This window comes from Vulpes lagopus, chromosome 11, assembly GCF_018345385.1.
Source record: "Vulpes lagopus strain Blue_001 chromosome 11, ASM1834538v1, whole genome shotgun sequence".
NCBI classification, from domain to species: Eukaryota; Metazoa; Chordata; class Mammalia; order Carnivora; family Canidae; genus Vulpes; species Vulpes lagopus.
In genome coordinates, this window is record NC_054834.1 from 70,401,153 (window position 1) to 70,426,557 (window position 25,405).

At 59.0% G+C, this 25,405-nt stretch overlaps 1 protein-coding gene across 2 annotated transcripts in view; it reads left to right on the forward strand.

The window, feature by feature from the left end:
* Nucleotides 1–25,083, forward strand: part of KCNQ1 (potassium voltage-gated channel subfamily Q member 1) — a 323,781-nt gene extending 298,698 nt beyond the window's left edge. For both annotated transcript variants that reach the window (XM_041722996.1, XM_041722995.1), the window contains exon 16: nt 23,870–25,083. In XM_041722996.1, coding sequence (XP_041578930.1) covers nt 23,870–24,094 — 225 coding nt within the window. In that variant the 3' untranslated portion in view covers nt 24,095–25,083. The remainder of the gene's footprint in view (nt 1–23,869) is intronic.
* Nucleotides 25,084–25,405: the final 322 nt, after the last annotated feature.

Consider the following 25,405-nt stretch of genomic DNA (forward strand, 5'->3'; position numbering starts at 1 on the left):
CATCTGTGGAAATTAGATAGACTACACAGAGAGATGCAGAGAGCATCCAGACAGAGGTGGCACACACAAAGGCCCCAAGGTAGGAGGGAACATGCCTGGCTTGTGGATGTGAGTCGAAGTAGAGAGTTGAGCACCGGCCAAGGGAGAGGGTGGGGTGATGGAGGTGAAGTGCCAGATGGTGCTATATCCCGAGGCCCTTTAAGGGGGCCAGCAGGGCACCCCAAAGGACATAAGGCAATGGAGCTCTGCATTTATAAGATCACTCTGAAATTCAAGAAGGTAATGTAATCATTAAACCAGAACAGGATGCTGTGAAAAAGAAACAAATGGAAAACCAGAAAGAGCTCCTGGAAATGTAAAATATGCTGCTGAATTAAAATCAGGAAAAAAGAAAAAAAACTTGGTGAATGATTGACATAAATCTCCCCTAAAGTGAAATAAAGAAGAGAGGTAAAAAGTAAGAGGGAACATCCAGGAAGCATGGTGGCTCCACCCAAGGAGGCCCACTACCCTACTCCCAGACATTCCAGGGAGGAATGAGAGGAAAGAATCACCAAGAACCTGGCACTAGATAGAGCAGCTGCCATGTCTTTGTGCCCTTCCACCCTGGAACTCCCAGGAATCTTCTTAAAGAACTGACGGGTGACGTACCAAACCATGGGCTGGTCTTCAGTAGAGATTTACAGAAACACCTTCAAACTTCTGAAGGAAAATAGAATTCTATACCCAGCCAAAGTACCCACCAAGGGTGAGGCATTTTCAGTCACTCAAGAGTTCATAAAACTTTCTTTCTCCGCCTTTTCCCAGAAAGTTATAGAGAACATGCCCCAGCAAAATGTGGGAAATAATAGGACAGAGGAGGCCCTGGAGGCAGGCAGGGAAAAGGTGGAGTGGCACCAACCAGGGCATGCGCAGAGGACATCAGGTCCAGGGTCGGCCTCCCAGGAGAATGAGCAGTGTGGGCTCAGAAGCAGACATGGTGCAGCAGGGCTTCCAAAACAGCGGGGTGTCACGCTGAATGAAAGCATTGCTAGAAAACACAGTGGCGAACCGTGGACCCTGTGGCTCCATGGGAAAAAGCACTGGGCACGGATCACTGTGGACTGAATCCAAACAACAGTGACACTATACAGGGAGATAGGAGGCCCAAGAATCATAAAATGGTGAGAGTTCCATCCTTAGTCCCCTGCAAGGAAAGATATCAAAAGTTGATAAATGGGGAAATCCGTGGCAAGCATGTTTCTTAAGGCTGATGAGGGAACTGCCAAGGGGGGGAGCCTTGAAAGCGACTGTCCCATGAGTGGGGCAGGGCACGACCTGGGGCCTACATGCTGCTTCTTCATCATAAGCTGTACAGTGAGCATATCCTTTGGGTTACCGTGCCCACCAACATTTACCCACGTGTAGTTAACTCTTCCCGGAAGGGCCACTGTCTGGCTGCAACATGATGTGATCCCAAAGGGACAGGGGAGACAGGAGGCACTATGGCTGAGGTCCTGGGAGGGAGAAGGGAGAGAGAACCAGGGTTAGGAAGAAGGGTGGACACAGGAGATGTGGGAGGGGGGGACCAAAATCCAGGCATGAGAGGTGGTTGGATCGGGGGGTGAGGGAGGGGCATCATCAGGAAAGCCCTCTCTCCAGGATCTGGTTGGCCATGCAGTAGGGGAAAAGAGGCTGCTGTGATCCCCAGGCAGACACGGCAGGGGATGATGTGACGGGTCTTTGAGATGCTGCTTGGGGGCTTCTGCCTGTGGTCAGGGTATGAGGCCAGAGGACAGGTCCGAGCTGAGCATGGACTCTGGAGAACGGTGGGAATGGCACTTCTGATGAAGGGGTATGAACGAGGTCACCAGCAAAAGATTGCAGGGGCAGGAGAGTGAGCCAGGACAACCACAGAAGGGTGAGCAGATGTGGGAGGCATGAGGCTCGGGTGTCCCCCAAACTCAGGGGAGCTGGCTTCGCGAAGGGGTGCCCCATGCCACCCAGAGGACAGGAAGCAAACTGGGAAGTCCCATTGGGTGTAGCCACTTGGAGCCGTGGGATTTCGTATTCGGTGTGGCTCCACTAACCTCACAATACACTGTGCTGATCAGGGACTTAAATCACACCACCGTGGTCACCACCACCACCTCCACTGGTGCCCCATAAGTTCCTGTGGCCTGAGTGCCTCGGTGAGGTCGTGGGTGTTTGGGGCGGGGACAGCCAGGTGTCCGCAGAAGCCAGTACTGCCCAGCAGAAGGGCCCACTGAGGGGAGCTGAGGGCCTGCCTCACAGTCCATGTGTTGGTTTCTGCAGGGGAACAATGCAGGAAGGGTGGCAGCCTGGGCCTGAGACAGAGGTCAGATGGACCTGGACAAGGATATCCTTGTGCGCAGAGCTGGTCACAGAGAAAATGGACCTAGGAACAGTGGGAGCAGCTGCCTTCCCAAGGTGCATCCAAGGCTGGGCCCCCACTGGAGCCTCCCTCCCACTGAAGCCCCAAACATGGTGTCCCCCGGCTCGGGCCTGCTGCTGGGCTGCCAGAGCACAGACCTGGTCTGACGGGGGCGGGAGGGAGGGCCTTCTGAGCCCACAAACCCAAGTCCTCCACCCACCCCACCTCAGCATCCTTCCAGGGAAACAGGCATTTCCTGTGGGAGAGCTCCAGAGGCCCAGGTGTCAGAGAGAAGCGCAGAGGGGAGCAGGAGTGTCCGCAAGCATCCACTTGCCAGCATCCCTTTGGCACTTGTTGCCAGGAGGCCCCACCCCGTGTGCCTGAAGTTACACCATTGGCGCTTCCTTCTTTGGGTTAGATGTTGTCTTCAACAAATATTTTCTGAATGTCTGCTATGTACTAGGCGCTGGGAACATGGGGGAAAGTATGTGGACCTGCCTTTGAGGGAGTAACGTACAATGGGGCCACGGACAGTAAACAGACAATTAATTATCTTCTGCAGAGAAGGAGGGAATTCTCCCCACACAGTTAGTCATTCACACTTCAGTATGAATGAGTTTTTCCCTGTGCTTTCTTCAGTGATAGGCTGGACCAGGGTGGCCTCCTGCTTGGGAGACTGAGGTGCGGGTAGGGGGTCAGAGCAGAGAGGGACAGGGCAACTACTTCCCACAGAAGCTTCCCCAGCTCCCAAGTTCCCAGGCTGCATCCCGGGGGCCCCCGAGAGGCCCTCCCTGGAACCCACCCCCACCCAGCCCGGCCTCGGCTCCTCCTGCCCCCGTACCCTCTCCGAGGCCTCGCCCTCCCCGCCATCCTGGAAACGATTTTGTTGTCTGCGGAGATCATGTGTAACTGCCTGTGAGTTATAAGTCTCCGGAGCAAGCAGCCTGTTACCTAACCAGGCCTGGCTCATGCCAATGTCTTGAGTAATTATTGGGGGGCGGGGGGCCATCCAGCCCACAGCAGAACCTCTCCGAGGGAGTGCTATTGTTTTTCATGTCAGCTGCATTTTAAGGCTACATTTCACGTCAGCTGTGACTTGGAAGGAAAGAGGGCCTGGCCTTTGAAAAATTGAGAAATTGAGACTGGGGTGGTGGAGGGTAGTTTAACCCTTCGGGCCCCCAGTGCTCCCCGGCTTCCCAGGGTTGTCTGACAGAGGGCAGGCTTGTTGGGGATCAGAACCCGTGGCCAGGCCCAGCAGCCGCCACTTGGCAGCGCCGATGGAAACCGCCGTGCGGTTACGCACAGACAGTCACGGAAACTCGGGAGGACGGCAGTGTTGGAGGCTGGGCCAGGCCTGGCCTCTGAGCCCTTCCTCCTTCTTCTCCCACGATCGGCGGCCAGGTGCCCACAGATGGCTCTGGGGTGGTGGTGAGGGGGCTCACCCAGCACCCCCACCCCGACCCAGTCCACCCCTGTTGGGTCCCCGGGAACGCAGAGAGGGGTGCAGGGCAACTGCCTCCAGGCCAGATCCATCAACCAGTGACTCGGGCACCTACCGTGTGCCGGGAGCTGCGCCAGGTGCTGGGGAGGCCGCGCAAACCCCTTTCTCAGGAAGCTTGATCCAGGGAGAGACGGGCAGGAAGCCCACAAGCGCCAAGGATAGGCGCAAGGTTACAGAGCAGCGAGGACCAGGAGGAAGAAAACCCCAGGGAGTGAGCAGCAGGGTAGGTGGGGGTGGCAGGAGCCAAGTGAGGGGCCCATGAGCTAGACAGGCATCCAGGAGCAGGGGAAGGGCTGCCCAAGTCATCCTTGGCCCTCCCGAGCCTCGCAGTACTGACGGCCAGGCTCTGACCCCCGCCAGAGCTCTGGAAGGTTCTTGTGCTTTCTGATACTGAAGTCTGCACTGACTCACTTGCTTAACTGTTCCCTATGTTGTTCAACAAAACTTTACCCAGGGGCTAGGGACATCAGTCCTGAGGTCCAGGGGACAGTAGCACCTGGGCCAGTGGGGCTCTGATGAGTGGGACAAGGTGAGAATGGAGTGCTGGCAGGACCAGATCGGGGCTGGCAGCCCTCATACAGAGAGGGACTCTGATGGGAAGTTGTAGGAGGGTTTTAAGCTCTAAGACCAGAGGGGACATATTTTTATTTACATGCATCCAAACTGCATATAGAATGTGGTGGGGACACCAGAGGGGGTGCAGGGAGCAGTTGGGAGAGGTGACAGACCAGGTTCAGGGCAAGGGGATTGGTTCTAGCTGTTGCCAAAACAATGACATGAGTGGTAGCCTAATCCAGACAGAATTTCGCCACCCTTGGGGTCCCAGGGCTGGGGTGTGCACAGCCCTAGATGAAGACCCAGGGCCCTGCTCTCTGCTAGCTTCATTGTCCCCAATACACATCTGCCTCATGGCCCCTGATGGCTGCTCCCACAGTCACCATCATGTCTGCATTCCAGCAGCAGGAAGGAAGGACAAGACCCTATGCAGAAGCCACTTGTATCAGTTTCTCTTATTTCCACTGACCAAAATGTAACATACACACCCAAATCACTACAAGGGCCCCTGAGAAGCCAAATCTCTACTACAGGCAAGCATTCAACCCATTTAATTCATGGTCCTTAATTAAAGAAAGAGAGAGAGGGAACAGCTATGGACAACTTACCATCTTTGCACAGAACAAAATTCTACATGTGGTCTGGAGGCTAGAGAGAACTCAGGTGGGAACTAGATGGCACTGTCATTTCCTGGGATGAAGGGGACAGGGAGGACAGAACATGTCCATTCAAGATGGCCCTGAGACACCAAAGTGGTAAGGCCAGGGCCTGGGGCCCCGTGGCCTGGTTGGCCCTGAGAGTCCAAACCAGGAACCATCAGTCTGTGGACATGGTGAGGTTGGCAATAGAGGGAGGGTAGAGGCATCCAGCAGACCAAGGGGGTCACAGAGTGGACTTGGCGGAGAAAACCCAGGAAAGTGTGGGTCCCAGGAGCTGGAAGGCTTCAACAGGAGGACCCACCCCCCAAAGAGGAAAACCTGAGAAGTCAGGGCAGAAGACACATTGAAGTGGCCACTGGGAGGCCACTGGTAACTAGAGCAGTTGTGGTACCAGAGACCACAACCCAGATGAAGAGAGCTGAGAAGTTAATGAACAACTTCTGGTTAAATATGGCAAACTAACACATGTGTTTATCTCTACCTCCTCCAAACCCCACTAAAATAACAGTAAAGGCATTAGGTGTTTTAAGATATAGATCAACAAATCTAAAGTGATCAGAAGAGGAGACAAGAGAGGCTAAAAACTATCAACAGAAGTTTAGAAATGGGAAACCAGAAGGACTTGTGGAAACCAGGAATATAGACACCAAGCCCTGCAAAAGCAAGAGATGTTGATAATGGAAAAGCTATCAGCCTGGAACCCTGAGCAGGCTCAGGGTCAGGCACCCCCAGCCAGCCTCCAGAGTGCCAGAGGGAATGGCAGACAGGGAGGATATTTACCGAAGATTGTCTGAACAGCAGACACTTCCCAGGTCATACATCCTACCACCCCATCCCTTCCCCAGCCCAGGAAGCCAGGTACTGCCTGTCCCCCAGTCCAACCAGAGACAGAAGGCTTAGTCCCTGGAGAAGCTGAATCCAAGAGGTTCTGAATATGAGGACACAAGGAGCAGCTGTGGGTGGAGAATGGGCCATCATGATAAAAACAAATGGGTTCGGTGAACACTTTTATGCTAAGAAGTAAGAGTCCTACCCTCTTCCCTCCTTAAACCCCTGAATGCCCTCATTGGGGCACAAGATTTGACCTAAGAATACCACCAATAAAGTGGATACCTTAAGTTTCCAGAGAGAAAAAGTAGGTCACATACACAGCCTAGCAAGTCGAAATGGCATCAGACTTTTCAACAGCAATGCAGAAAGCTAGCACATGATGAAGAAATGCCTTCAAACTCCTGAGGGGAAAAAACATTTCCAATCTAGAATTCTACACCCACACTTTCAGGTATGAAAGTAGGTTAAAGGCATTTTCAAACATGCACAGTCAAAAATCTTACCTACCACAGGCTTTTTCCAGCAAATTACTTGAGGATGTGCTCCAGGAAAATGAATGGAAAACCAAAAAAGAGAAGCATAGGATTTAAGACCCAGGAGAATCCAACACCAAAAAATAGATGATTGATAGATAGATAGATAGATAGATAGATAGATAGATAGATAGATAGATAACCAGCCAAGCAAAGAAATTTCCAAAATGAGGGGGAAAAGAGTTCTAGTACTACAGCTATTTAGCAGGCCTGAAGAGCAACCAGTCCTCTGAGGACTGCAGAAAGAAACTTTCAGGAGAAAAAACATAATAAAGCTGATAGATTGCTGGTGCTCTCAACTGAATAAATAGAAGTTTTACAATTCAAGCAGAAAGTTCAAGAATTAACTGGTTGATAGATGCATTAAAAACTCAGCAAAACAGGGACACCTGTCTGGCTCAGTCAGTAGAGCAAGCAACTCTTGAGCTCAGGGTTGCAGATTTGAGTCCCACATTGGTTGTAGAGATTACTTAAAAATAAAAATCTTAAAAAAAAAAAAAAAAGGCAAAACATGAAGGCAATTCTTAACCCCAGGGAAAACAAAAAGTTATAATCATAGACCACATGACTCAGCTGAAAATCTCATTTATTAAGCATATAAAGTTACATAATTTTTACACAAATGCGAACAGTAAATATTTTTTAAAGATTTTATTTATTTAATATATACAGAGAGAGAGAGAGCATAGAGGAAGAGGGAGAAGCAGACTCCTGCTGAGCAGGGAGCCTGATGCAGGGCTTGGTCCCAGGACTCTAGGATCATGACCTGAACCAAAGGAAGACATTTAACTGACTGAGCCACCCAGGGGCCCCACTAAATATTTATTTAGCCTACAATTGCAATATATTGAGAGGATAGGAGAATGGCAAAAGCAGAGATTGTGAAAATGAAATCTTGATCTCTCATCTTCCATGTTAGGCAGTGGCTAGACAATGTCTAAAACTGCAAAAGCAAGGAATCATAATATAAGCAAGGGATTTAGAAATAGCATGGTAAAATCAAGAGATTGCTGAGAGGGTTGAGGAGTCGCCTCTGGGGATGGAAGATACAGCACCCATGGGAGCTCTTCAAGTGGGCTTGCTGACTGGTGGTGAGAAAGCTCCATTATGGAGGGAAGGAGCAATGGTGTAGGAGAATGGAAGGTCTGACGATGCTCTGGTGAGGAGGAGAAAGGGGATGAGATGGTCAGCAGAGGATCAGGGGCTTATGGGGGAACAGTGAGGATGTGTGGCCAAGTTTGGGAAGAGCAGAAGAGTGGGTAAGGAGGCAGGCACTTCAGGCTGCATGTGCAGACATAGAGCTGGAAGTTCCCTGGACAAGATCCGGAGGGTTAGGGCTGTGTGAGAGGGGGATGCAGTGAGAGGGGAGGGCTCAGTAGTGGGCACCCACTCCCCACCTTTAACTGAGGTTGAGAGGAGGACAGGGGCTACTGCCCAGGTGGGCCTCCCAGAGCTATGACCTAGGTGGTACCAAGGATGGTCTCCAAGACCCCTGGATCAAGACACACACAGGGAACCTGCAGTCTGTGACTGTCAGTGACCCAGGTCCCCTGGAGGCCTACAGACCACACCCAATCTAGTCAGTGTGGGTCCCCCCCAGCCAGGCCCGGTGTCCCCAGGAGCTCTTCCTCCCAACCCTAGGAGCAGGAAGGGCGGGCTGGGAGCTGCAGGATGGGGCCTGAATCTCTCATCAGCCCTCAGGTCAGCCTGGGCCAGATGGGCCCCCAGCCAGCCCCCAGCCTCCTTCCTGGGTGGAGGCCTCCCCACCCTTCCGCTCACCTTCCGAGCATTGTGGGCTTTCCTGGGAACCCCCACCACTCATCTGTCTGGTCTCCCAAGGATACCCCATGTCTGTCCCCCCAGTGCCCCGGCCTCGTGGCCTCAGGCCTCAGGGTCAAGGCTGAGCTTCCTAAGGTCACAGCTTGGGTGTGGAGGCTGGACTGAGGGGGATGAGAGTGCAGGGGAGCAGCAGTGAGGAGCTGCAGGTGGCCTAGTCAAGGGTTCATAAGGGTGAGAAGACTCCATGCTGAGGAGCGTCCTTCTTTGCTTTGCCACTTCGACCTGGTCCCCATGTGGACTCCTCCTGCTGGGGGTGGGAGGGTGATCCTGGGTAGCACAGAGCCAGGAGGCTGGTGAAACGGCTGCGGGGGGAAGCTCTGGGTGGAGGGGGCATGCTGCCCCTTCCCCCAGCATCAGCGCAGCAGCAGCCCCACTAGCGGGCCATGTAGAAAAACAGAGGACCTGACCACCCCCCCTGCCCACTTCCGCAGATGGTGGGAGGCCTATGGGCTGCTGGAGAAACCAGCGAATTAGAGGCCCAAGAGCAACAGAACTGGGGCCAGTGCCCTGCAGTACCCACCAGCAAGGGGCAAGCCTGGGACCCCAGAATCCCAGGGCCCTGGGCCAAGGGAAGTCCTTGTGTCCAGAGACTGTCTCTCTTGGCCTAGATAGCTTTCACCACAGCCCTCCTGTTCCCTACCCAGGGTATGTGAGGGTGGGGGAGGCTGAGAGCCAGGCCCCCCACCTGCCCTCAGACCCCAGCCCTGCTGGGCTCCTCCACTTAGGACCAAGCCCCAAGCAGGACCCTGGAATTGTGGGGATTTGTACCCTCCCCCAGTGCCTCTCTGAAGACCACCTTGATCGGTGGGTCACCTGAGCCCCAGGATGGGCCCCTGGGCATGGCCACCACGTTCTGGACCTGGCACTTGGTCAGTGACTGTGGACATAAACCCCATCCCCAGGACCAGGAAGAAGCTGCAGTACAGGGGGTGGGGAGGAGCGTGGAGACATTGGCCCAGTCCCCCCTCACCCCCTGAAGCATCCCTTCTCATCCCTGTCTTACAAAGGCCACCACAAAAGCTGAGAGAGGTGACCAAAGACCAAGTCCCATGTATGCGTGTGGCTGGACCCAGGCTGCTGAGCCAGCAAAGAAGGGGAGCACGTGTGACCCACAAGGGCAGGGGCCCCAGGGTGGGACGGCAGGCAAGAGCAGGGAAGGTGGGCCAGGCAGCGGGGAGGGAAGGGAGGGCTGGGAATGTCCGCCTGCCTGGGAAGGAGGGGTTCTGGGAGCAGAAAGGGAGCAGGACCTGCCAAATATGTCCAGATGGGGCTGGAGCACTCGGGGCCTGGCCTGGAGCCCCAGCAACTTCCTGCCCGCCCACCCTGCTCCCCCACCTCCTCACCCACTTCCCAGACAGTCGGTCTCAGGGTGGGGGCAGGGGTGCAGCAGCAGGGAATGTGACCGGGGCCTGGGCACCTGGGCTGGGGGTGAACAGAGGCTTGGGTCCACACCCCCTACATGACACAGCACCTGCCGTGCCTGGCTGTGGTCAGGTGACAGCACAAGACCCCCCCCCAGACCCACCCATCCCCTCAAGATGGGACCTGGGGAGGTGCCCAGACCCAGCAATGTGGGAACCTCCCCAAGCTGAGCCAGGAAGGGTGAGGGACTTGAAGGGGGGGAGGTGGGCAGAGCACAGGCAGGGCAGAAGGTGGGGTGTGGGCGTGGTGCCGAGATGCCATGGAGGGGGCAGTGGAGGATGGAGAGGACAGGGTGCCCTGGAGGGTCCCTCGTTGTTCTCAGTAGCTGGAGAACCAGGAAGAGGTGTGGGAAGCCTCACAGAGCTGCTCACTCCCGCCCCAGTCCCAGCCTCTAGGAGGCCCTCTCCCCTGCCCGCAGGGAGGGCCTGGCCCTGGGCAGCTGTGCCAGCTGCACCCACACCCGGAGCATGGGTGCTGGTCTTGCCCATGAGCTGCTGAGTCCCCCTGTCCCAGGGAGCCAGAGCCCGGCCGAGGAGGGACAGGTTGAGGGGCTTCTGGCTCGGGGCTCTGGGCCTCACAAGTCAGGAGGGAACAGGCTTGGGAGGGTGTTGTCATTTCCATGAGGTGGAGAAGGCACACCCAAGCCCCCGGCCGGGCCTCAATTCCAGGCAGGACACTGGGCTTGAGCCTATAGGGGAGGAGACCCCTGTGACTTTCCCAGGAAAGCAAGTTCCAGGAGGGGGGCTCCAGCCCTGACGTCGGGCACGTCCCACGTCTCCCTCCCCACAAGCCTCTTCCAGGTGCCAGGAAAGGGACCGGATTCCAGATTCCAGGCCGGGCCACCCAGCCCCCATCTGGGACCCCAGCCCAGAGCCCTCGGGCCCAGCCTCCAACCTGGTTCCAGCCTCAAGGGAGGCTGATTCAAGGAATCCTGTCCTAGGAGCATGAGCAGGAAGTGGGGGTGGGGGGAGCGGCCCTGAGCTGGGTCCCAGCCCAGGGGCCCGGGGGCTGGGGGCCCGGGGGGCTGGGGGCCCGGGGGCTGGGGGCTGCCTGCCCGTCTAGGTCAGCCGCAGCTGCAGCCCGGCCCTGGGCTGCTGAGTCATGGGGCTGCTGTCTCCAGGCCAGGACCAAGGCGAGAAAAGCAGTGAGGCCGGACACCCCGGCACCTAGAGGGCAGGCAGAGGGCTCCCCCAGGGAATGAGAGCGGCCAGTCTGTACCTTAGCTCTTCCAGCACCCCATCCCTGCCACCACCCCTGAGTTCTCTGGATACCAATGCCCAGCTTCCACACCAGGCGCAGCCCTCAGCACAGCCCTGGTGGAGGCCTGCATGTGCACGCGCACACACACACACACACACACACACACACACACACACTCGTGTCTGAACACTCTTGTGTGCAGGCCAAGGCCCTCAGCCCCTCTGCTAGTCGTCCTCCCTGGGGCTGTCCTGAACGGTTCTGGTGTCTCGTGGTGGTGATTCACTCATTCTGCACATCTTTGCTGAACACCTACTATGTGCCAGGCCCTGGATTAGCAACCACAACACCACAGGCAGGAGCTCCACCCTCAAGGCCGGCTCAACTGACTGTCTGCAGTGGACAGAGGCAGGAGAGGAGACGAGTCCGCAACATTGTGCTGAGTGCCAAGGACAGGGCGGCACCTAGGCGGCGGCGGGCATGCCCTGGTGGACCCTGCAGGGGCACTGAAGGGAATATTTGAAGGAAGGCAGAGGCAGCCTCAAGCTCATAGAGCTTGCCCTACGGGCAGCAGGTGCAAAGGGCCTGTGACAGCAGTAAGCCCTCAGGGATAGAGCAAAATAAGCCAGGGCAGCAAGGAGGGTGTGACCAGTTTGCGATGGCCTCAAGCCATGACAGTAGCCCCGGCCTTGGTGCTGGGGGCATGGAGAGCCCCTATTTTATCACCCTGGGGGCCTCAGAGTGGCTTTGGGACCATAGGTGGGAGGCTGCTGTGGCATCTGGGAGGTGCTAATGGCTCAGCCATGGCTGTGAGGAGTTGGGGGAGCAGGAGAGAGGCTGAGATTCCAGATGGCTTTGCTGGGGCTCCAGAGCTCTCCAGATCCCTGACCACACTGGCGTCCCTGGGGCTGCATCAGATGGCAGGTGTGACAGAAAGAGCCAGGGTGGCCCCGGGACTGCTGACCTGATCCCTTACCTAATCAGGGAGCCCTGAGAGGAGCAAACGGGGAGAGACATCTGGTCCAGTGAGGACTTGCTGCGTTCCGGACACCTTGTGACCTTGGAGGGGCGGCCCAGCAGGCAGGAGGTCTGTGTGAGGCCTAGGCCCAGAGACCAGAGGCCAGCACCTCTAGGAGAGATGGGCAGCAGCCACAGGTGGCAAAGTCAAGAGAGAGAGCTTCATGTGTTTTGCTGTCAGGGACGGGGTGTCCGCTGGTGGAGGGAGGGGCATGTAGTGATTTGGGGATGAGGAGAGGGCTAAGCTGGGCCGGTGGTCTCAGAGGGGCACCTGGGATAGCAGCCAGGTGGCTCCGAGGACAGCCCAGGCCAGGGTGGAGGACTCCTCTCCTCCAGATCCTGGATGAGCAGAGCAGGGAAAGGTGCAGGGCTCTAGGGCAGGCGGCGCACAGTGGGAGATGAGTGGACCCCTAGAGGGGCCGGCTGGCCGAGTCAGGGGAGACCCCTGGGCAGGAGTGGCTGGGGAGCTGGGGGCTCAGTGCGTGTCCTCGCCAAGCGGCTAGGCAGGAGTGATCCCTCCTGGTGACAGGAGACGGCTGAAGGACGGAGGTGCTCTATCAGGGCTCAGTGGCTGCGGGGGGGTCAAGGACATGTTGGAGTTGGGGTCACAGGAGGCCCACCCACCTGCAGGGAGGCCCCATTCCAGGAGGGAGATAAAGGAGGCAGAAACCTTCATCAAGAAGGAAAGTCATCGCTCAACAGTTGACTGTAAGCCCAGCGGGGCAAGGAGGGGCCAGTGAGAGCAGAAGGGCAGGTATAGGGACCATGTGGGGGGGCCACTGCAGAGCGTGGCCTTGACCATGGCCCCTGGAAGACCCATCCCTGGGGTGGAGTCCCCTCCCGGGATCCCTGGAGCAGGCGCAAGGGTGCATCCGCCGAGCTCTCAGCCTCCCCGCCTGCCTGGGGACACCGGCCACGAGACACCCCCAGAGCCCCGCGAGAAGGCCCCCTGCACAGCCGCCCCGGGGGAGCAAGCTCCGTGGACGTGTCTCAACAAGGCAACCTCAGAACCTGTGTTGAGTGAAAACAAGCAAGGAGAGAGCCACGGTGTCTCATGTTACCATTTATGCTAAAACCTGCCACAGAGGGAATCCGCACCACATGTGCAAGCCGGGGCTGCGAAATAGCCGGAAGGATAAACAGCAGATCCGCGAGCCGGTTACCTGGGAGAGGAGAGCACCGGGCGCGGCGGGCCCGGTCAAAGGCGATGCTTCTTTGAAATGTTTTCACTTTTCAGGGACAGTGTTCTTGAAGAGTACTCCTGTCATACGAAACCTGGTAAACCGGCTCGTCCAAAAGCAAAGAGCCCAGCTGGGCAGAGCCGTGGGCATGGAGGGGGCGCTCTCCTGGAGGCCGGTGCGGCGGGGCCGGTGCAGTCGGGGGCCAGGCCACAGCCATCCGGGGACCAGGCCGGGGAGCGTGTGCCATTAGGTGCCACCGGGGAGGCTGGCATGAGTGTCCAGAGAGGGGACGTGGTCCCCGGCTGAGTGGGGACAGTGAGCGCAGCCTGAGAGATGTGAACGCCAGGCTGTGGGTGCGGCTGGTGTTGGGGGCAGGGAAGCGGTCAGAGGTGCTGGGGAGCTGGGGGACACCCCGGGACCTTCTCCCCTGGAGCCTTTCACAGACCTGAGGGGCTGTCCGGGAGGGGAGCAGGACCCTGCCCCCGGGAGGCCCAGAGTCACCACCCAGCAAGTGAAGGTCAGGGATGGCCTGGCAGTGCCCCTGCTTTCAGGGAGGTGGATGTTGAAGCAGACAATGCAAGTGGTACCCTAGCCAGCTGCGGGGATGGAAGGACAGCACGGAGGAACGGACCTGCAGACCAGGAAGGAGCAGGAAGGAGAACCTCTCCTTGGGGCCAGAAGAATGGGGAGGGTCTGCAGGCTCAGCAGAGCAATGGATTCTTTGGGAAGCGGGACCAGCTGGTGCAAAGGCCCTGCGGCAGGGAGAGGCACATCCAAGGAACTGGAGGAAGCCAACTGGGGCATGAAGGGGCAGTGACTGTGGTGGGACATGGCCCAGACCATGTGGCCAAAACAGGGCTGTGTCTTTATCCAGAGAGCAGTGGGGAGATCTACAGGGGCTTTATTCGGGGCAGGGACAGGCTATGAGTACAGATGGGAAGTCCGTCGGCCAGGGAGAGTGGCAGGGAGGATGAGCCGAGCGTCGAGGGGGCACTGCTAGGTGGCCGGGATGGGGGTGGCCAGGCCTGGCCAGGGAAGCCATGGCCACGAGCACGCTGATGACAGAGCCACCGGACAGCCCCTGCCCACCTGCCAGCCATCGCTGGGCCCGGTGTCACCCTCCCACCCAGCCTGGGGTTTGGCGGAGGCAGCCAGGCGCTCCCTGGCTCCAGGTACGAAGTGTTCTGCCCAGCGTCCCCCTGGCTTCCGGGACTTCGAGGCCCGTCAGGGGCAGTGCAGGAGGGGAGGCGGGGTGGGGGAATCAGATGCCGGTGGGGCCTCCCTCCCGCCAACACAAATACGGCCTCTCACTTCCAGCCCCCGTCTCCAGCCTGCCCTACATTCCCGCCTGCCCAGCCCCCAAGCAGGGCGCCTGCGTCGTCGGCCTGGCCTAGGGCGGCCGGACGTGGGCAGGGCGGGTGGCCGCCCCTGCTTGGCCTCTGCTGGCAGGACCCCCTGGAGGCCCGGCTAGGGGCTGGCCAGCCCGTTGGGGAGTCCCGAGCCCCGCCCAGGGTCTCCCCCAGCGCCCCCCACCCTGCCTGGTGGCTGTGGGCAGCTTCCTGGCCACCCCACCCAGGCCCCCTGACCCTGCCACTAACCTCCTGTGTCCCATGAGCCCCCTCCTCCCTCAGGCATTACTAGAAGGAACAACAGCCTCAGCAGGGCTTGGTGGGGCTGTGGATGTGTCGGCCCCGACGGAGGCGCAGGGGTGGGGAGGGCAGGGGACCCAGTGTCCACAGGTATGGACTGTCGACGAACACAGCACACCCGGATTCTGCAGGGCAGCGGGGGACGGGGGGCAACAGGAAGCAGGTGTGAGCTCTGGAGGAGAGGTCGACAGAGGCCAGAGTTGGGGGAGCATCCAGTACAGAACCCATGGAGGCTTCATGGAGGAAACAACAGACTTGCAGACGAGCTAAGGGCACTCGCCACGGGAGAACCCAGGGGGGTGTTCGTGGGGCAGGAGCGGGGGCAGACAGGGGGCGCCCTGAGGCTGGGGCTAACAGGGCAGGAATGGGCTCAGACTACACAGCACCCCGCAGCCACCACCCTGGGACATTGCCCTCTGTTCAGAGCTCAGGGTACAGTCTTCTCCCAGTTCTGAGCAGAGGAACAGGGATCCCTCAGACTGTGGGGCCCCAAGCAGAGGGGGCCACTGTTGTCCAGGTGAGCTGGTCCACACTCCCCCGCGGCCTCTCCTGCTGGATGCTCGGGACAGAGCCGCCGAGGTTTTCCCCTTCGGAGAGAACAGCCGTGAGAGAACGCAGCACCGGCCAGTGGCAGAGCCTGTTGTTTGTTTGTTTGTTTGTTTGTTTGTTTTAAGATTTTATTTATTCATTCATGAGAGACACACACACACACAGAGAGAGAGAGAGAGAGAGAGGCAGAGACACAGGCAGAGGGAGAAGCAGGCTCCATGCGGGGAGCCCAATGCGGGACTCGATCCCGGGTCTCCAGGATCAGGCCCTGGGCTGAAGGCGGCGCTAAACCGCTGCGCCACCCGGGCTGCCCAGAGCCTGTTAAAGGGCTGCCATTGCTGTGTTTGAGTGCAGACGGCAAGGTAGGCGGAAACATGAGGAGCTCCGCGTGTAAGGGGGTATCCAGTGCAGTGGTGGGTTGGTAGGTTACCCCCTAAAGTGCCACGCAGCATCGGAATCATCACTGAAAACTGGTCTGTAGTCCAAAATCAATCCCGTGCCGATCAAAGATGTATGGAAAAAGTATGAAAAGCACCAGAAAAGGGGTGCCTGAGGGGCTCAGTCGGTGAAGCATCTGCCTTCGGCTCAGGTCATGATCCCGGGGTCCTGAGACCATGTGCCGTGTTGGGCTCCCTGCTTCGTGGGGAGTCATCTGCTTCTCTCCCTCTGTCTGCCCCTCCCCCAGTTTGAGCTCCCTCTCCCTCGAGCGCGTGCACTCTCTCAAATAAATAAGAAAAATATTTTAAAAAAAAGTTTCAGTGTTGGAATGCAGAAGACCATCCTGCACAGAAATCTAGAAATCATAAAGAAAGAGAGGGATAACTCCCACTACGTAAAAAAGCAAACAAATAAATAAGACTTTTGTTGCAGCAAGCCAAAAAATAATAATTATGATTGTCATAAATCGGTTCACAACACAAATAACACACTAGGGAAAAATGTGTGATGTATATGCTGAAGGAAAGACTTCCTTAATATACAAAGAGCCTTTATAAATCAATGACAGTGAAAAGGCCCAGCCAGCAGTGTAAGCCATACTCCTGGCCCCTGCTCCAGGGAGGGAGCAAGCATCTGGCTTGGAGGACCTCTGTCCCTCCAGCCTGGCACTGGGGCCCCAGGAGAATGTCAGGGGTCTCACCTACTCACCCAGCAAGTATTTGTGGAGCACCAACTCTATCCCACGTGTATTTACCAAGCACCCACTGCATGCAGGGCATTGGGAGGCCCTCTGGGGATACCACAGTGACAGCGGTTGAAGGCCTGGCCTCGGGAGCCTTCTGTTGGTAGAAGGGGAGTCCCCAGGACACACTGGGGAGTGGTAAGGGCTACCAATAGAACAGTGAGGGTCAGATGAGGAGGTTCCTGGTTGGGAAGGTCAGGGATGGCTGCTCTCAACACGAGCTGAAGTGATAGGATGTGGTGGCAGAGGGGAGAGCGAGTTCAAAGGCCCCCTGGGGCAGGATTGAGAGGGACGTATGTGCTCGGGATCCGAGAGAAGTGGGCCAGGGGTACTGAATGAGGGACTGCAGAAATGACATTTCACTCTGGGTGCACCGGCTGGGAACTCCACAGAGGGCAAAAGCTCAGGTCAGCAGGGAGAAGCTCACCTGGCAACTGTCTGGGGCAAGTGGGAGTGAGCTAAGCCTGGTGGCAAGTGGTGACCTAACAGTGCCGGTGAGGGATGCGGCCAGTCCAAGCTGGGGTGTCAGTGAGGGAGAGGAGAGCAGTCGCATACGGGGCCTGTGTTCTAGAGCGTGCAGGACCGCGGCTGAGACATGGGAGGACAGGTGCTAGGGCCCCAGACCTGGGGGTATCTGTGCAGAGGGAGGACTAGGGCCGGGCACAGAGGGTGGGCAAGGTTGTGCCAGCCCGGTGAACACAGACATGATGACCTGTGCCCACAGTCAACCTGAAACGAGGCAGCACTGAGCTCCCTGGCAGACCCTCTCATCCACAGGTGGCCCGTAGGCAAGCAGGGGTCTGTGAGGTAGGTAGAAGGGCCTGCTCCCTGTATGGTGCTCTCTGGCAAGGAAGCAACCTGCACTCCTAAGGGATAGTCAGCAGGCCTCCAGAAGGGTCTATGGGGGGCATGGGGTGGGCCTGACCAGGTCCTCAGCCCTTTGGTCACAAGTGCCAGAGACTCAGATGAGACACGGCTGACCTCCACAGTGGCTCAGACCACCTGCCAGAGCTTGGCTGCCTCCATCCACCCTGCAGCCCAGACAGCAGGAGATGCAAGGGACAGACACTAGGACAGCAGCAGACGCGAGGCACAGATGCTAGGACAGCAAACGCTAGGGACAGATGCTAGGACAGCAACGGACGTGAGGGACAGATGCTAGGACACCAGGAGACGCGAGGGACAGATGCTAGGGCAGCAGTAGACAGGAGGGACAGATACTAGGACACCAGGAAACATGAGGGACAGACGCTAGGACATCAGGAGACGTGAGGGACAGATGCTAAGACAGCAGTGGATGTGAGGGACAGATGCCAGGACACCAGGAGATGCGAGGGACAGACGCTAGGACATTAGGAGACGTGAGGGACAGATGCTAAGACAGCAGTGGATGCAAGGGACAAACGCTAGGACATTAGGAGATGCAAGGGACAGACGCTAAGACAGCAGTGGATGCAAGGGACAAACGCTAGGACACCAGGAGACATGAGGGACAGATGCTAAGACAGCAGTGGACGTGAGGAACAGACGCTAGGACACCATGAGATGCGAGGGACAGATGCTAAGACAGCACTGGACACAAGGGACAGACGCTAGGACATTAGGAGATGCAAGGGACGGATGCTAAGACAGCAACGGATGTGAGGGACAGATGCTAAGACAGCAACGGATGTGAGGGACAGATGCTAGGACACCAGGAGACATGAGAGACAGATGCCAGGACACCAGGATATGCAAGGGACAGATGCCAGGACACCAGGAGATGTGAGGGACAGATGCTAAGAGCAGTGGACGTGAGGGACAGACACTAGGACATTAGGAGATGCAAGGGACAGATGCTAGGGCAGCAGTGGATGTGAGGGACAGACGCCAGGATGCCAGGAGTTGCGAGGGACAGATACTAAGAGCAGTGGACGTGAGGGACAGACACTAGGATGGGGGCCTGGGTCTCGGTCTCTGACCCTGTCGCCATAGCAAAGTGCCAGGTCATCGACTGTGCCGTGACACTGGTCCCAGGGCCCCCACACAAGTGGCTGCCACGTGTCCTGTGACCCTGGGTGGAGACTCACCCCAGCCTGGACTCTCCCCTAGTGCAGGGCCCGGTACCCTGGCGGAAGGACACGTGTTGGTGACGGTGAGTCCGTGTCAGAAGTCACTGGCATCGACAGAGCCCCTTGCCCGGAGGGCTCCTGCTCAGCCTCTGCACTGCTCTGTCACTGCAGGGTCTCCGGCCGTGGCGGTGCTCACCTCCTTAGCAGGTACAAAGGCCCAGGGGCCTAGAGGTCCTGGTAGGCACTCTCGTACCCTTGGCAGCACAGGGAATGACTCCATGGACAGTGGCCTGTGTAGTCACACTCGGAGCGGCCAGTGCATTCTCCAGCCTAGTGTCCCATGTCCCAGAAAGCCCATGTGTACACACTCATGCACATGCACACATCTGTACACACGTGTGCCAGCCAGGCCACACAGGAGTCTCTCTCAGCTCATTCCATGCGGCAGACGTCCACAATCAAACACTCACTCCCAGGACTCACCGGCAACCCGTCAGTGGGACACCTCGTGCGAGCTTAGCGAGTGCCGAGCACCATTTCCAGAGTCCCGTGCGTGAATTCTTTCAATCCTGCCACTGCTACCGAGGGAGGCTCCGCCGTCATCCCTGTCCAACGCGTGGGGAATGAGGAGGCCGAGGGACTTGTCCGAGGTCGCCAAGCTCAGAGACAAACCCAGGTGGCCCTTCAGGTGCCGTGCAGCCCCCGCTCCCCACACGTGTCCTCACTCCAAGGCCGGCCGCAGTGTGCCCCCGGCCCCCGGCCCCGGCCACGTGCGCCCCAGAAGGCCCGCGGGCCGAGTCAGCAGTGGCTGCGCGGCAGCGGTGGGTGCACCGTGGCGGTGGGTGCGCGGCGGCGGTGGGTGCGCGGCGGCGGTGGGTGCGCGGCGGCGGTGGGAGCGCGGCGGCAGTGGTGCACGGCGGCTTGCCGCAGCTCGGAAAGCTCCAGCCAAGCGGCTGCCCCGGGGACTGGCAGTGAAACCGCAGCAACTAGGAACGCGCTGGTTTCTCTCCAAGAGCTAAAGCACTAAAACAAAGTCATAAACACAATTACACCGTCTCCTGCCATAAATTAGGACGTTATGAAGCGCCATGATCGATTCCCACTCATGCCCAGCCCTGTAAGACGGCCCAACCCCATGGGCCCGACCGAAAGGGTGATTTATGGGCGCTGTTGTCAGCTCCTTGCCGTGGGGGTGGGGCGCGCCCGAGCCCCGAGGAGTCCGGGGCCCAGCGCCAGGGGCAGACCCGCGGGCCACAGGCGTGCTCCAGGGCCGGCCGTGCTGCCCGCTAAGCAGGACGTCCCTGGACAGCTCGCCCCAGACAGACAGGCACCCTGCTCCCTCTCCCTGTCCCCTTGGTTCAGGGGTTCCGCAGAGGCTCTGGAGTCCAGGTGCCCAGCAGTGCGCCCCCACAGTGCTCGCCCCCCAGGGCTGGGAGGAAGGGCCCAGGCCCCGGGCTCTTGGAACCTCATTCTAATTAGAGACACAAACACATACACGCACATACCAAGTGTCTTGGGGAAAATATGGGCTGCTCAGGGTGGGGTGTGGTGGGAGGGTCAGGAGGGCTGTGGCCGGGGAGGGAGGTGACCTCAGATCAGGGATGCTGGTGACATCTCAGGGTACAGGGAGGCTGGTGCAGGCTGCAGGAGCAGCAGGGATGTAGGCCACCATGTTTAAGGATCGGCCACGAGCTCTGGAGCAGAGTGAATGAAGAGGGAGGAAGGACGGGAAGCCAGAGAGCAAAGGGGGTGTGTGTGCCAGGACCACATAGGGACTCGGGCTTCTAACAGTGGGACAGCGGCTTGGGTCGGTGTGAGCAGGGCAGCGACGTGACCCGGCGTGTGTTTGGAAAGAACCACCATGCAGAAGCATGTTGAGGCAGAAAGCTGGCTGGCAGGGTACTGCACCTGTCCCAGCAAGAGAGGACAGCTGCCTGGCCGGGACTGGGCTGTGGAGGGGGTGGGCAGGGGTCTCCCAGGCTCTGCAGACAGACAGAACACCGAGCCCAATGCCAGATCTTCAAGGCGTGGCTGGGGCTCTGGGGGACAGGGGAGGTGGCCTTCTGCACTGAGCTCTCCAGCATAGGGCTCCCTCCTGGCCTGGCCAGCATGGGGGCTGGGAGGGGGCAGGCCAGGGAGCCCTATCCTGAACCCCTCCTAGACCTGCCCTCAGCTGGGTGCCAGCCACACCCCTTCCTCCAAGCTGTCTCCAGGGACTCAAGGCCCTCCCAAGACAGTGGCGGGCCAGGGTCGCTGGGACCTGGGCAGTGCTGGGCCTCACAGGTGCCCCAGGTCTGTAGCCAGGAAAGGAGGGAGAAGATGGCCTATGGCAGCCCCACGGCACCCCCCATTCCAGCCTTCACTCTCTCACCTCTGTGGTATCTGTGAAGTGGGAGAGCCAGGGAGAGCCAGGGGCCTGCAAGAGGGACGGCGTGGGGGTCAAGTAAAGGATAAAGTGAACGCACAGCCGGTGTGCAGACGTGCTGAGTGATCGCGGCCGCGTCCCCGTGCATGCCCCTGCTGTGCAATGCCAGGGTGCAGCTAGCTGGGGCCCCCGGCTCCCCAGTGCCGGGCCCTGCACCTAGAACCCCCCAGGTCCCACAGCCCAGGTGAGTCCAGGACAGTCTGCAGTTCCAGTTGCCCTGGGACCCTACCCAGGGCCCTAGGATGTCCCAGGAAGAGGTCCCGCCCCACCTGCAGATGCCGATCAGGGGGGGCCCCAGGGCACCACGAGCTGCCTCTCGGGCGGGGGGCTCCCTCCCCTGGATCCCCGGCCTCAGCATGCCACCCCCCACCCCTGCCTGTCTCCCACCCAAGGGGCCAGGGCCATCAGCAGGTCTAGAGCCGGGATCAAGGCTGAGCAGGTCCTGCAAAAACCTCCCTTGAAAGACTCTTTTTCAAGATTTTCTTTTGAAAACAAATTCATAACCACATCACACAGGAACCCCGTCGCCTTGGGTTTGATCACCAGCCGCCTGGGGCCCTCTCGCTAGCTGTTACTCTAATTGCTTTTTTCTCCTCGGAGGGCCGCGTGCGTCGTCTGTGGTTATTAATCTGGTGAGTCGAGGCCAGGAACAAGGGCCCTTTTGTCGGCCCTGTCTTTTCAGTCTCTATCAGATTGCAAGGAACCGTGAGGTCTGAGATCCCCAAAACTGATCTGCCCCCACAGCTCCGGGGAACGGCTCCCGGTCCCTTCACGGGGCTACCTTCCCCAGGGCCCCCACCAGGTGGATGCACCTCTCTATAGCTGGGGTGTGGCCACGCAGCCACCCCAGCCCACTGAGCCATCACAGTCCTACATGTGAGCCGGAGAAAGGCTCCCTGTGCTCAAGCAAAGGGAGGACGTGGGACAAGGCCACTCTGGGGGCCATCTCTCCAAGAAGTGACAAAGCAGGGCCCAAGGCCAAGCAGGACCTACCTGCCCTCACCCTCACTCAGGCCCTCCAAAGCCCACAGGCCCCAGGATCACCCTTACACCCTGTGCACCCAGAGCAGAAGAGTGTCCAACTCCACCGGCCATCGAGGGAGCAGAGGCTACCACAGGGCCTGGACGCTGGGCAGGGCACTGTCGGGCTGCTCAGAGCCAGCAGCGGAGCCCACGGCAGCCAGGGGTGGGAAGGGGGTGGCACTAAGGTCAGCTGCCAAGTCTCAGAGGGGGCATAGCTCTGGGGACAGGGGCCCAGAGGGGCCCACAAGGCCTGGGCCACCCAGCAGCAGGCGCTACACCTCTGCCTGCCCCCCCACCGGCCGCAGGATGGTGCCGCACCCCCTCACCCCTGCCGCATCCCAACCGCACTGCTGTTTCCTTTTTGTCCAAGAACACCCTATAAAGGCTTCCATACCCACTTGCACATCTGGGGGCCTCCACAGATGTTCAAGTGCTGCTGAGTGAAAATTTATGAAACCACAAATTCTCTTCTGTGATATATTTGCTGCTTTAATTAATGCCAAACCAATTGATCCCTGAGCTGGGGCCTGCACCGCTAGATGACACAGAGCCACACTGGGACATGCCACCTTCAATGCCACTGGTGTGCAGGGCCCAGGAAGCCCAGGTGACTCCCGCCCCAGGGGTCAGAAAAGGGGTAGGGCTTAAGTGTGATGGCAAACAAGTCCCACCACCCTGTGTCCCCTCCTGCCTTGCTCACTGTGAGCATCCACCCAGCCTTCTGAGCTCCATCCACTGGGATCCCCACTCTCACCCCCTCCCAGGACCGTTTGCTTTAGCCCTGACCCCTCCCCACCTCACCCTCTTGTCTTCCCAGCATGGAAGCCCAGGGGCGGGCGTGCAGGGGTGACATGGAAGAGGCAGGGGTCCCAGTTGGTGACCAAGAGCAAGACCTTCTCCTCCGGGAGCCTCGGGGTCTGTGTCTGCGGTTTGGGGTATTGGTCTAGTCTGTGGTCTCCAAACAGCTTTACAGAGAACAAGAGAGTCCAACAGTCGTCAGGGGATGGGGGTGGTGAGCTTGGGGGGGTCAGAGAGCCGAGTGGCCTCCGGGCCCCTCCCCAGCCAAACAGAAACCCTGCACCACTTCCCTTTATTGCCTAGGTTCCCACGTCAGATTTACCTGGGAAAATAGAGGAGCAGCCCCCCTGGGCCTGGGCGATGGGGTGACGGGACCTCGGACAAGCAGCTGCCCCAGGGCCTGACCCCCAGTGCCACCCCAGTCTGAGCTGCACCTCCTCTCCAGATCCAGCAGCTGCCTGGACCCTGTCCACCGGCTCACCACTCACAGGCCCCACAGCCCCTGCTGGCCTACTTTCTGCGAGCAGGTGCCTCTCAGCAGCGCCAGACCCAGGGTGCACCGTGACTCCCCACACCTCCCTGGCTAGTTTTGGCCTCATGCTCCTGGACGTCCAACAGCCTCTACTGGGAATGTACCTGTTGGCCCCAGTCTACACGGCCCCCACCTTTGTTTCAGGTTCTGCAGGGTGCCCCAGCCTGACCCCTGGGAGATTGGTGCAGAGGGGGTCCTGACTTTCTGGCTCCTTGGGAAGACCAGCTGCTGGTAGGGGGCCAGAGGGGCAAACAGAGGACAGACCCTACAACCCTCCAGCACTTCCCAGGGAGAATAATCTGTTCCACTTGCAGAAGGCGGTGGAGGGGAGGGTCTCCCGGTACCCTCGTGTCTCCCAAGCACAAACACACACAGGGGGCCACTGCCATGCGGATGCACATTCCCTGCACACGCAGGTGTACACAGCTCACACCTGCAGGCACCTCCCCTCCCCCAGCCCCCCAACCCCCCAGCCGCCAAGCCCAGGCCCCAAGGCCAGCTGCTCACCTGGGCTGCTCCCACCCAAGACTCACCCCTGCTCCTGTCTCCACAGGTGACACAGCTGGACCAGAGGCTGGTGCTCATCACGGACATGCTTCACCAGCTCCTCTCCTTGTACCATGGTGGCCCCCCAGGTGGCCGCCCCCCCAGCGGGAGCGGGGTCCAGGTGGTTCAGCCCTGCAGCTCCATCAACCCCGAGCTCTTCCTGCCCAGCAACACCCTGCCCACCTACGAACAGCTAACTGTGCCCCGCAGGGGTCCCGAAGAGGGGTCCTGATGGGGGCTTGGGGCCCCAGGCCTGCAAGGGAAGGTGCAGAGATGCCCTGTTCAGCCTGGCCCACCTCCCACCCAGCAGGGGCACCCCACTCCCCAGGTCACTGGCACCTTCCTCAAAGGCTCAAGAGAAAACCCCTCCTTCCCAGGCCCCAGAGCCCCCCAGGGGCCAGGCCGCCCTGAGAGCCCCAGCCAGTGGGTACTAGAACTTGACTGGGTCTGGGGGCCCCTCTCTGCTCTGAGACCATGGCCCCCCACCTCATTTGTATGGCAGTTGGGACACAGTGGCAGGGCTCAGTCTCAACCACCGCCCCCCCAGGGGGGCTGGCATCCTAGGCACTTGTTCCATCCCATGTATGGCCAAGAAACAGCACAGGTGCATGAAGGCCCACCTGGGTGGCCCAGGGGCTTCCTGATTGGAGACAGAGGGACAGTCTGGACAGGGTCTATGGGTACCCCACCCCCAGGCTCAGACCCAGGACCCAGGGAGGAGGCAGGCAGGGCAGGGCAGGCCCAGCCCATGCCAAATCCAGGATGACCATGATCAAGGCCTAGAAGCCTCACTCAGAGGGCCCCGGGCTTGGGCCGTGCTCTCCACTTGGCCGTGCTCTCCACTCTGCAGAGACGCTGGCTCAGGGGGCCAGGACTGTGGGGGAGGGGACCCTGAGGCCATCGCTGTCCCCGAGGTGTCCACTGGGGGTGGAACATCCCCCACGTTGGACTGGCAGCTTCTCCTGCCCACTGCCCCCTGCACAGCCCCCACCTCCACTCCACACCAGGTCTGAGCCGCTGGGAAGAATGTCCCCGGGCGGCTGCTGAGCGAAGGGGGCGCGTGGGTGTCACGATCCCTGCACAAGACAGGGGCTCCTCCTGGGCGTCATGTCTCACAGAAATCAGAATAATTTGTGGTGATTTGGAATCTGTGTTTTAATGAGTTTCACAGTGTGATTTTGATTTTTAATTGTGGCGCTTTTCCTAATAAACGTGGAGTCACGGAGTTGGTGTTGGGCCAGCACTCACCCTGGTGACGGAGGGCATGGTCCGCCTTTGGGACACCCCGTCCTCCTGTCGAGCTGCCGCCCCGCTTTCAACACTCCGGGGTGTCCTCGTTCTGTGTGCCCTGGCCTGGGAAGGGGACAAGGACGGAGCCCCCAGCTCTCTGTGAGGAGGGTCTCCCACACTGGCCCAGAAGCATGTCGAGGCCAGGCCCTTACCGCCCCAGCCCCAGAGCCAGCACCCGGATCAGCTCTGTCCACAAGAGCTGAGCGGACGGAAGGAACATGGCCAGAAACACGGCCTGCCCGCCGGCCTTTGC